At 37.7% G+C, this 11,114-nt stretch overlaps 2 protein-coding genes across 3 annotated transcripts; one reads left to right on the top strand and one right to left on the bottom strand.

Moving 5' to 3' along the window:
• Positions 1–496: 496 nt before the first annotated feature.
• On the top strand, positions 497–8,912 carry LOC113238982. Of its 2 annotated transcripts, none has more exons than XM_026475851.1 (5): positions 497–530; positions 2,930–2,962; positions 4,062–4,142; positions 6,573–6,640; positions 7,907–8,912. In XM_026475851.1, the coding sequence occupies exons 1-5, from the start codon at positions 499–501 to the stop codon at positions 8,056–8,058; spliced, it is 366 nt and encodes a 121-aa protein (XP_026331636.1). In that variant the 5' UTR covers positions 497–498; the 3' UTR covers positions 8,059–8,912. The 2 variants fall into 2 exon arrangements, with proteins under 2 accessions (XP_026331636.1, XP_026331635.1); XM_026475850.1 differs by having other exon boundaries at positions 4,056–4,142; positions 7,907–8,911.
• A 44-nt stretch (positions 8,913–8,956) lies between these two features.
• On the bottom strand, positions 8,957–11,108 carry LOC113238981. Its single transcript, XM_026475849.1, has 3 exons — positions 10,989–11,108; positions 10,604–10,743; positions 8,957–9,089 (listed from the first exon to the last, which is right to left on the bottom strand). Exons 1-3 carry the CDS (start codon positions 11,093–11,095, stop codon positions 8,962–8,964), a joined length of 375 nt encoding a protein of 124 aa, XP_026331634.1. The 5' UTR covers positions 11,096–11,108; the 3' UTR covers positions 8,957–8,961.
• Between the last annotated feature and the right edge of the window lie 6 nt (positions 11,109–11,114).

The raw sequence follows: 11,114 nt of genomic DNA, 5'->3' as shown, positions 1-11,114 counted from the left end.
ATAGCACTATCCTATTCCACTTTAAACAAGATTTCACAAAATAATTGAAAGTCAAAATAAAAACGACACTTTTCCCTCCAAAAGGTCCAGAGCGAATGAAAAACAGTTAAATTGTATGACATCAATTTTTTTAATAAAAACAAAACAGTTTATCTTCGGATGCGTTCTGAATTTACACCTCATCAATTTTCATTCTTGCTTGTACTTTAATTTAGTGTGATTATCAAAATTATTTTAGTTATTCAAAGAATTAAAATAATTTAAAGTAAAAATGCCAACAGATTTATATTACATAAATAAATAATGTACAACAAATCGTTTAGTTCTTTATCGTGTATCTTTTTTTTTCAACGAAAGAAATAGTTACTTCGAATTTCAAAAACCTTTTTCCAAGCCTTTCCGAGCTGGTGAGGTGAAAAAGTTATTTAAAGTGATTGCTTGACTCGATCATTAGTAAGAAAAACAAAATTGACATATTTCTTTGTTTACAGGCTGACGATGACAAATGCCAGATCTTGTCACCCAAGAAAGTAAGTTTGATTTATATTTTATATGTACAAATTTTAACGCCTCATTTCAACTTCTGTTTAGGATACCTTTTTTTTTTTAATTTATTTAATACTTTTACAAAAACTTAAACATATTACAAGCAGCTGTAGCTCAAAAACCACTAAGGGTTTATCTGTCCACAGCGATTAAACTTTAAATTTAAATTAAAGCGACCTAAATTTCCAATTATTTTTCCTTTACAAATTTCAGGTTATTAGCTTCAGTACTTGCATTGGTGCGATAAATTAGTGTTTGTATTCCTTGTAAATGAATGAACGGAATTAATTTATGAATGATTTCATTTCCATATTTCTGCTTTAGTGCACATTAAGATTTTATTTATTTTCTTCTGTGACAAAATGGCGCGCATCTAGAGTTGAACAAGCGCCCGGATTTTAACTCGGCGCTTTATTATCTTAAGGTTTAAATCGAGTTAAAACCCATTAACGCCCAAAATGGCGTGCAAAAATTATTTACAACTTAATATTTGTTTTAAATCGAGTATTGTTCAAATATTAATGATAAAACTACAAAATTTTATTGCTTTCTGATTTAGACGATTCGAAGTTCATGATAGAAGTACTTTTAAATAGAAAACCACCGCGAGACTCTGATATTATTATATATATAAAACTACAAGTTCTTACTAACTAATAAAAATAGAACGCATACTTCCCGTTAAGGTGGAAAAAAAATATTTGTACCGTTGTACGCGGATAGGCTCCAAAGCAAAGAATCAAATATGAGATAACCTGAATATGGAAAATATGAAATGCAAAAGCTATAATATATGGAGTGAATATTTGTGCATTTTTATGAAGTACACCCTGGTCAATTTCCGCGGGAGTAAAAAATTATCGAAATTCAAATAAACAAGATGGCCGCTATACAAATTTCAAAGCCTCCTATCACGGAGACTATTAGAGATAGGTAGGAGGTGCTCGAAGGAATGTCATAGAGGGTAACACTGGTCAACTGCCAGGGTTAAAAAAATTCAAGATGGCGATTTCAAAATGGATGCCGCACAAAAACTTGCTACGATCCGGCTGAAAATTGGCATGCGAAGGTCTTTAGGAGTCCTTAATCACAATTTGGGATCAAAAATTGCTTTTCGCCATTTTTTAATATGGCTGCCATATAAGTGTTATTTTCGTTAAAAGTAAGAGCCGAAAGAGATTTGTCTGATTCGACTGAAAATTGGCATGTGAAGGCTACTAGAAATAATAATTTGTGCTCAAAATTAGTTTTTCGCTATTTTCAAATATGACCGTCACAGAAGCGTTCGTTGGCGGCAGAAAAAAAATTGCTCAGATCCCTTTGAAAATTGGCATATGGGGGTCTCTAGGAGTGTTTGATAATAATTTGTGATCAAAATTGGTTTTTCACCATTTTTAAATATGGCTGCCATAGAAGCGTTTTTGGCGGCAGATGAAAATTTGCTCTAATTCTATTGAAAATCGGCATGTGTGGGAGTCTATGGGTGTTTAATAATAATTTGTAGTCAAAATTTATTTTTCGCCATTTTTTAATATGGCTGCCATACAAACTTTTTGGCGGCAGATGGAAATTTGCTCTAATTCAGCTGAAAATCGGCATGTGGGGATCTCTGTGTTTAATAATAATTTGCAGTCAAAATTTACTTTTTGCTCGGCCGTAGGCCGAGGTGTAGCGGGGGGCGAAGCCCGAAGCGTCCGCACGCCACCTTAAGTAGGTAGTATACGGAGACTATTACGGTACAAGATTTCACAATTGTTCAAAATGTAAGGCATACTTCCCGATGTAGTGGAAATAAAATATTTATAGCGTTGTTGTATCTCGACCGTCTCTTTGTTAGATTCTTTTTTCTTGGAAGCTATGCCAAAAAGAGAAGTTTAAGGAAAAAATGCCAGACAATCATTCCAAATTTCTGATTTCAAAGTAGGGAATTTCCTGTACTGCGAGTACCACAGTAACGATAATTCTGAGGGCAATACCCAGAATACCCTGACCAGAACCAATTAAAAAATATTTTTTGGTTCAAATCAGGGAGCGAGTCTGGAACCTCCTCATCAAGCGCCCATAGTACTTAATCACTGTGCCAACGAAGAGCATAACCACACCCCATAATCCGAAACTGACCACGCGCCGCAGGTCGAGCTATAGGGCTCGTATTAACTAAAATGACGGAAAACTCACATATTTAAGTCGAATTTCGAATTCACTTTCTGTCGAGTCGTTGCCGCGGAACCTCATGATTTTAGTTAGTAGAGGTACTTACTGCATACGGCCTTATTCCATCCTCATCATGTTACTCCGTATCGGTGACTGAATATCACCACACCATTTAGTCAGAGATAACCTGTTTTTATTCCAGTAACTAATACGTATTTATTATTTTTAGTTCGTCATCTTTGAAACACCATAGATGCCACTTGTAAGTACATAGTTTCATATAAATTTTTATTTTTTATTTAAAATTTTAGGAAATACTAAATTTTTTTTTTTATAATACCAAGTAACGAAGGAAACATGGGCCTGGTGGTAAGCGACGCGCCTGTTCATAACAGTGCCACTCACAGCTTTAAACCGCAAAAATCGGAGGGCACTGCTAGTGCGCCCGTCACCCTAAGACATAAGTTGACAAGTGCCATGAGCCCATAATTTCCTGCCGTAATTAACTTCCTCCGAACCTGAGACTTCGATTCCCGGGCCGTAAGAAATGGTCTGCATTTATTTCTCTCGTGAGTTTGGTTGTAATTTGTGTTTAGAATATTTTTTAGATTATATATATAATATAGAACTAATATTAGTTGGAATAGTTTTTTGCGTAAGCGCCGGGACAAACACACATGATCTTAAAATTGAAATACAATATTATAAACTTTACAGCAAAAGTTAAAACAATTACAATGATAAAAAAAATGTAAAATGATGATAAATGCGTGTCGCGGCACACGCAAACGGGATATGATCAGCTATTAGCTACAGACTGATTTTCAGCCTGCAGCGCTGGTTTTTAGCAACCCCGATACGAGTGAAGCACGGACTCGACCGCAAACAAAACAAATACATACATAACAATGTGCGTGAAACTTGATATATACTAAAATATTTACACTAAATATATAATACGAATACATGGATAAGTGTGAACTAATTTAATTACTTCATTAATAGATATATACATATGTTATATGAAAATGTAATTAATATCGTGTGCAGTAAGTAATAAATAATTTGTGAGAAATAAATTAACATGTATTGCTCGCTCCATGGCTCATGAGTGTCTTTGAGATTTTTTATGAGGCCCATAGTAAGTGACCACGGTCATCCATCCCTAGGTCCCATCCCTAGGTCATCGCAGGCGACACGCACTGCTCGAAGACTTTTGTCTTCAAGAACTGCGGTATTGCGGACCAGAAGACGCCTCGGAGCTCCCCGAAAGCTGCCTAACCGAGTCGTATTCGACGATTGACTCTCCAGCCTAAGAATACTCAATAACCAGGCTTGGTAATGTTGTTTTTCAGTTACAGGTGCAAGCATTACAGACGTTCACACAGCTATCGGTGCTTGAGATCTGCTGTAATGCGTCACGCCGGGCCTACTAAAAGTCAGTGAGTACAAGATTTTATTCATTTATATATCCTTTTTGTTTAATTAACAGATTCTGAATTTGGTCATTTTAAGAACATTTTAGTTACATCTGAAGCATTGACTTACAAATAAATGGACGACGGGTCTAATACAAAAAACCACGAAAAAAATGTCCCAAGTCAACCTATTCGAAATTTAAATTGTAATGTCATCGCAGTATCGCGCTGTCAGTAGAACAAATGAAGACTAAAGCGGAGTTTGGCGCTCTGTATACGATTTTAGCGCCTTACAAGTGCGGACACTTTTTAGCGCGGACCCGACGTCCATATAATTGTAAGTCAATGATCTGAAGTTTATTATCCACCACAACAGTGAGGATATGAGATTTTTATATAACGTACATATACGTTCGTGCGTTCGTGTGTTTATGCATGCGTGAGAGCTTCTGTTCGTGCACAGAACAATAAATGCAGTAGAAGTGGTTAGTTAGCGTCTGGCGCGTGCCAAGTATAGGTCTAAAAGACCTATCTGAGCGCAGTCCGCCATTTTTGCTGTGTTTGGTATGGTTGTGTCGTACTTTCGTGCAAATTCTCTAAAATCCTAGAAAAGTGCCAGATTGTGCTGTTTTGGAGTGCAAAAATGATAGCAGCACCAATAATATTACCCGTGGTGCTATTTCATATCATCGGGAAGTCTTTTTTATGTTTGTCGAAATATTTTTTTTGCTACAAGGGAAGTAAAGCTTATGTCCCGGCAATATGGTCGCTTCTTGTTTGGATAACTAAATAAATAACTCCAATTCGTCGTCGTTCAGCAATGAACCGCTAGATAGCAGCATATTGATTGAAATTTCAATATAGTATCGAAACGTAACTTGTAATAATAGTTAACGGGATTCAACGATGTGCTAACAGGATAAAGTTTAAATTATATTGACAATCCAAAATTTGTTATTTCTTTGTAAATTTAAAACTACGACCAATCAATATCAAGATTTGGTAATGTTTCAAATTAAAGATGTTTGAGTTTTGGCGACATCGGTTTTGAAAATAATCGAGGCCTAAGTGTGAAGCCAGACGAGCGTAATTTTGTGAGTTGTGAGTTGCGCTGCATTCGGTTTCATATAAAAGTACGGGTAGTTTCACACGACGACGAAAAATGAGTTATCTGCCGACTCACGGGCGTGACGACTGATTTTCGGTCGCATCGTGCGTCGGGCTGGCGCGGGTGGAGGTAAGGGTGAGGGAAGGGGTCACTTTGGTATAAGATGTGTGTGAATATAGACGTTTCTTGCGAAAATATTCGATATTAAATATAAGTAATTGAATAACTTACTTGAAAGTTATTATTTAGTCTTTCCTCTGGACTGATGGCTTGTCTCATCTGTATCTGACTTAGCAAAAAAGGTTTTACTAGGTTTAATCATTCTTGAAAAACATTTATTGGTATGTGGTAGTACTTAACAATTGATCTGGATGTTCACATAAACTTGTATTAATATATGAAACTTTTCATATTGAGTGGATCTACCCAGTTTCTTTTTCTTTTTCGAACATCGTCGTCTAATGCTTCATAAATGCATGTACTATTTTTAATGGATCTATTACACTATTACGACACAAACAACCCGTATAAACGCCTAAAAGCAACTGAATAAAATACGTCCGTCTGGCGCTCCAACCGGTCGAGCGCAAAAAAAAAACGCAACTCACAACTCACAAAATTACACTCGTCTGGTCTCACACTAAGGCACTTAATTTTTTTTTTCTTCCGTGTATTCGTGCGTGCGTGCTACTATTTGTATGTGTGTGGAAATAGTTATTTTGGTATTTAGGCTCAACTCACACTGCAGCAGGGTCGAAGCGTCGCGACGCGTCATGTTTTTACGCCTATAGCATATTCATGTCTATTTTCCCATTATTAAGGTACAAATTTCTGTTGTACAAATATGGAGTCGCGTCAACGCTTTGCTACAGACGAGCGGCTTTTTTTTGCCGCACGTTACTTGGGCGCAGTGAGGCGTCTGACGCCGACCACACTGTAATCCGGGCGCACTAATAACACTAACACGCGACGCGACGATTCGAATCTGCGTCAGTGTGAGTTGAGCCTTACAGTCCGCTTAGTGGAAATAAAAGGTTCTTATAATATATCTCTTCTGCTTTCGATGGATACTATGAACTAAAAAATTTAGTTTTATTTTATGGAAAGTTCAAATGAAGTTTTTTATGTAATAATCATCGTAGAAAAGGTTATTTGAAATAACGAGTAGGATGATTTGCTTTTAAGATAACGGTAGGAATACACTTTTTTTTAATAATAACATTATTTCAAAATTTAAATGTAAAATCCATGGTAAAATTTCCTTTCTTATAGAGACTTTTCTTACAAATTTCTATTACATGTGCTTGCTATACGTCTCTAAAATGCCTGTGTACTTTATGTTTCAGATTAGCATTATTTCGTACGAAAGTATATAACATACTGGCCCCTCCATTTCTCAGAAATCTACTTATTAGTAAGTATATTTTAACCGGTACGTGTATTAACAATTGATAGAGTACGTCGGAGCAAAAATGCTATTATTGCTGTAAAAGAAATTGTAATTGTCTATTTGATGATTAAAATTCACATTTGCATGTGATTTATGCATCTCAATCATTGACTTACAAATAAATGGACGACAGGTCTAATACAAAAACCACGAAAAAAATGTCCCAAGTCAACCTATTTAAACGTAGTGACACGTAAAGGAATATGAAAAAGCTAAAACGTTGAATTTAAATTGTAATGTCATCGCAGTACTGTCTAATTTTGCTTGCTTCGCTGTCAGTCGAACAAACGAAGACTAGAGCGTGAATGACGCTCTGTATACGATTTTAACGCCCTATAAGTTCGGACACTTTTTATCGCGGACCCGACGTCCATATAATTGTAAGTCAATGATCTCAATACTCAATATATTTATTGTCTTCATATTGTACATAATGTGACGCCACAGAAAGGCAGACAGACACACAGATACAGACAAAGGTTTGAAACTTATAACTCCCCGCCTTTTGCGTATGAGGTTAAACAATAATTCTAAGAATAATTAATGTCCCTTTTGTAGGATACCAGTCTTACATCATTTCCAGCCCTGTATTACCCAGTGCTGGTGTCGCATCCAACCTCCACGAATGACCAGCGGGGCAGACTACAAAGACAGACTAACTAGATTGACAGGAATTAGAAATTAGACCGACTTTCTTTTGACACGACAAGGTTCGTCCTGCCTAAACCTCTGACGCGAACTAACGACTTTTCCTGACTGGATTTAAAATAAATAGAATAAAATAAGAAGAGATTTATTTCTCCACAAAACATAGGAACCGCAACACTTAAGGACTAATAGAAAATACAATTGAGTGATGTGGGCAAAAGGGTTCAAGACAGCATTGCTGACTTTCAGTCTTCACCTGTAAGCTAGCTATTCGCTTGCTGCACCAAGCTAATATCCGGATTGTATACCAATTAACCGAGCTGAGCAGAGGCCACCTTTCGCTCCTGCAAAATTTTTCGGTCCTGTGCATCTCTTGTCCTGGTTTTACCCGCAACTTTTACTACGTCATCAACACAGCGTGACATTGAACGACCCGGATTTCTTCGGACTGTCCTTGGCCACCATTCCGTCAAAGCTTTGCTCCAACGGCCATCACCACGTCTAACCAGATGTCTTGCTCTACTCCACTTAAGGAAACATCTTGAACGTTCAACAGTCTTATAAATGTCTCTTTTATTCCAGCGGCACCTGCAATAACGTCAACCAAAGCATGTGGCAACAGCACAATCGCCGAGGAAAGATTTGCAATTGCCTCTCACGACACCACGTTCACTGACAAAACTCCAAAAACCACAACTACTATTACTTCTAAGAAACTGAGTAGCAATTCTTAGAGACATTTTGTGCATATACAGAGTAATTTTTAAAATACAAACAACCTCGCATGACTAAGTTTTTTTGTCCTTTTTTAGATCTATATTTGGCAGAATAAAGGACTACTCACATTTGACCATGCCGGGCGCGAGCCGAGTTACGTACAAGGCTCGGATTGGAAATGCTGCTTACGTTTTATATGAAGTGACATGGACGAGTGACGCCCGAGCCTCGGATGCGGATCGACCCGCCTCGGCTCGTAATGTCAACACTCTGTGACTCTTTCTAATTTAAGACCGTGCGTATGTACATACGTGACTCGGATCTCGGACACGGCTCGCGCCCAGCACGGTCTAATGTGAATGAACCTTAAGTTCAAACGTGCTAGCGTCCTCCGCGACGACTTCCACGTGCGTCCTGCATGGTGTTATTACCGTTTAGAGCGATCTATTGAAATCTATTCAATCTATTCAATTTTGTATGAAAATAAAACCTCATGAACTATTAAAGTCATGGAACAAAAGTTGTTGTTTAAGATGTTAGTGATACAGTCCTGCAAGTTTGTTAGTATTATAAAAATTATCCTGTATACAACCAATTCGGAGATAGGGCGCGTGTCCATTATGTCGTGACGACAGATAGTCGTACAGTTTAGTGTGTCTTGGTACAAGCCAAATATTTCAATAAAATTGTTCACATATAACACAACACGATTAACTGTCGTTCATGAGTTTTTTGACGTTACCACGACAGACTGTCGTGACAATGAGAAAAACTAGAACGACTGTCGTCCAACTGTAAATAGAACGTTACGACATAATACGAACGCTTTATTTTTTCTGTACAATACGATAACGACCTTCCAACAATATGTTAAAATAAAAAATGAAGTCGAGCTTAGAAATATATTTTATTGAAATTAATCAAAAAGCGTCATTCTCCTCTTCGTCGTAATATTTATTCGGTAGCCGCTGTCCACGACATCTCGCAAAGAACCCTCGCCGCCACAGCAGAACAGTCACGAAGACTAGCGGAAACGTAGCCAAAATACCTAGAAATAAAATTTTTGATTTTATAATTAAAAGTCCTCGTATAAATGGTGTGTGACAATGATATGAGAGTGTTATCATTGTGTAACCTAGTGCGTGATGTTTTTCACGCGCAGTTTACAAGAGAGGTATAATAAATTCCTCAGTGGAATTATAATACTGTATGATTAACCATAGAGAGACCTTTTGTTTGCAAGAATTTTTCGGGAAGGGAAACATTGTTAAGAAGGTATTTAACTTATGAAGGTAATTTCCAGAAAGCAGAAACATCTGTGAGACAAACCAGTGTAGAATGGCTAGTGCGTAGTAAGGGCATACAGCTCATTTTCTTCGCCTTGTAGCAAAGATTTAAGGATCGTAAGGAAATTGGGAGTACTTTCTAAACGATGATAGAGTATATGCACCTAAATAATGCCTATTTACTGTCGTAACCCTGGTTATTGCATTTAGGAAACAAGTCTGCAGCATTCCACTCCATAGCCGTTCGTCATATAAATGTGGAAGCGAAGAAATCCTAAGAATATCACAATATAGGGGTGAAACGCCAGCCTGCGTGTATTCCCCGGACTATGGAAAGGGGAAGGCGGAATTAAATCGTGCCATTCCCTCGCACAATCTCTGTAATATATTCTGTAGAATAGCGATAAGCAGGCAACTTTACGACGCTGTTTAAGGCTCTGTAGTTTCCCTTCTACTAAATCGTGAGTCACCTGTAAACCTCTTGACACGCTTGCCAACTAAATCCCATATGTAGCAACTGTACTCCATACACGGCCGGATTTGAGCTTGGTACAGCTGAACTAATATGTTAAATAGATAGGACGCTGCAGAGACACATTGTGTAAATGGGGTTTCAGGGATACTAGTCAAACCCAATGTGACTGCGGTGCCCCAACACAGTCCATGCTGCACTTACTGTTGTGCCCCTTGTGTTCTAATACCTGTACGAGGGAATATCTCTACGCGGCCACGGACAGCGCAGTCAAGGTAGTAACGTACTATTCAGGGTCAATATAGGCTTGAAATAAAAGAAATATCAACACGATAAGAAGAAGTATGTAAAATTTTTGTAGATAGTACCACTTTCCATCAGGTCTTTTCCATCGACAATTTGTCTATAGATTTGGGGTTACTGAAGAAATATCGCGTTGAAAAATTGCGTCGCTTATACTGGACTATCTTAAATCTCCTGCTTCTGTAGATCTTCCTACGCTTTAATCTGAAGTGCAACCTTGCTGCTTTGCGATTTTGATGATAGAAACACAGCTACACTCCACTCTGCTTGATGGACTTTATGGCATCCAGTACCGGTTTTTTTACGATTATCAAGTGACGGTGATGGCAAGTAACACTAACTAACAATTTGCAATCTCAAAGACCTTAGGGGTCATCCTGAAACATAAAGTAGCCTATATGCATATAGTTTCACCAGCACCCTTGCCCTTCAAAACCAGTGTCTCAACAATAATCTTGCTACTTCTGCTTTCAATATGAATCAATAAGATGGTGCGCTTACCAATCATGATGCCCAATATCATGGCTACATCAGGGCCAGGACCTTCTACAAGCTTCTCACTCACACGACACTCGAGGGTTTTTGAGAGCTCGTGCAGCTTTGCGAAGGACATCCCTCTGAGGTCGCGCGGCTTTTTGCAGCTACAACAAACTACTTTTCATCATCGAACATTTACATTGATAAGATAACATTTACACTTTTAGAGTTAAAGCGACCCAATCCAAATTCCAACTTTTTAGTGTCTTACATTACATACCAAGATAGTAGAGTCTGGATTAGATACGAAACTGGGTGTGGATTACAAAAGAAACTAGCCAAATAATATAAATTTTGTGTATTATTTTGAATGCGCTAAAACACCTCACAAAAAAACCAACATACTTACATCATGCTATCAGCACTGATGCCACTTCTGTTCATCAACGGTACCAGCACATTCACCATCCACTGGCAGTTGCAATCGCAAATGTAGTTGTTGTTCCCAAAATCCATATTCGTCAACTGATCCCAT

The sequence above is a fragment of the Hyposmocoma kahamanoa genome, unplaced genomic scaffold (genome assembly GCF_003589595.1).
Source record: "Hyposmocoma kahamanoa isolate Upper Pololo Valley unplaced genomic scaffold, ASM358959v1 98980, whole genome shotgun sequence".
Lineage (NCBI taxonomy): Eukaryota > Metazoa > Arthropoda > Insecta > Lepidoptera > Cosmopterigidae > Hyposmocoma > Hyposmocoma kahamanoa.
Note: the sequence above shows the minus strand (reverse complement) of the source record. Positions and strands in the feature narration are given on the sequence as shown.

Excerpts from the sequence above, each read along its gene's own strand:
- LOC113238982 (XM_026475850.1), top strand. The coding sequence starts at position 499 with ATGACAAATGCCAGATCTTGTCACCCAAGAAA. Across the intron at positions 531-2,929 it reads AGATCTTGTCACCCAAGAAA|TTCGTCATCTTTGAAACACC; the intron begins GTAAGTTTGATT and ends TATTATTTTTAG. Across the intron at positions 4,143-6,572 it reads GCCGGGCCTACTAAAAGTCA|ATTAGCATTATTTCGTACGA; the intron begins GTGAGTACAAGA and ends TTTATGTTTCAG.
- LOC113238981 (XM_026475849.1), bottom strand. The coding sequence starts at position 11,095 with ATGGATTTTGGGAACAACAACTACATTTGCGATTGCAACTGCCAGTGG. Across the intron at positions 10,744-10,988 it reads ATCAGTGCTGATAGCATGAT|CTGCAAAAAGCCGCGCGACC; the intron begins GTAAGTATGTTG and ends AGTTTGTTGTAG. Across the intron at positions 9,090-10,603 it reads GATATTGGGCATCATGATTG|GTATTTTGGCTACGTTTCCG; the intron begins GTAAGCGCACCA and ends TTTTATTTCTAG.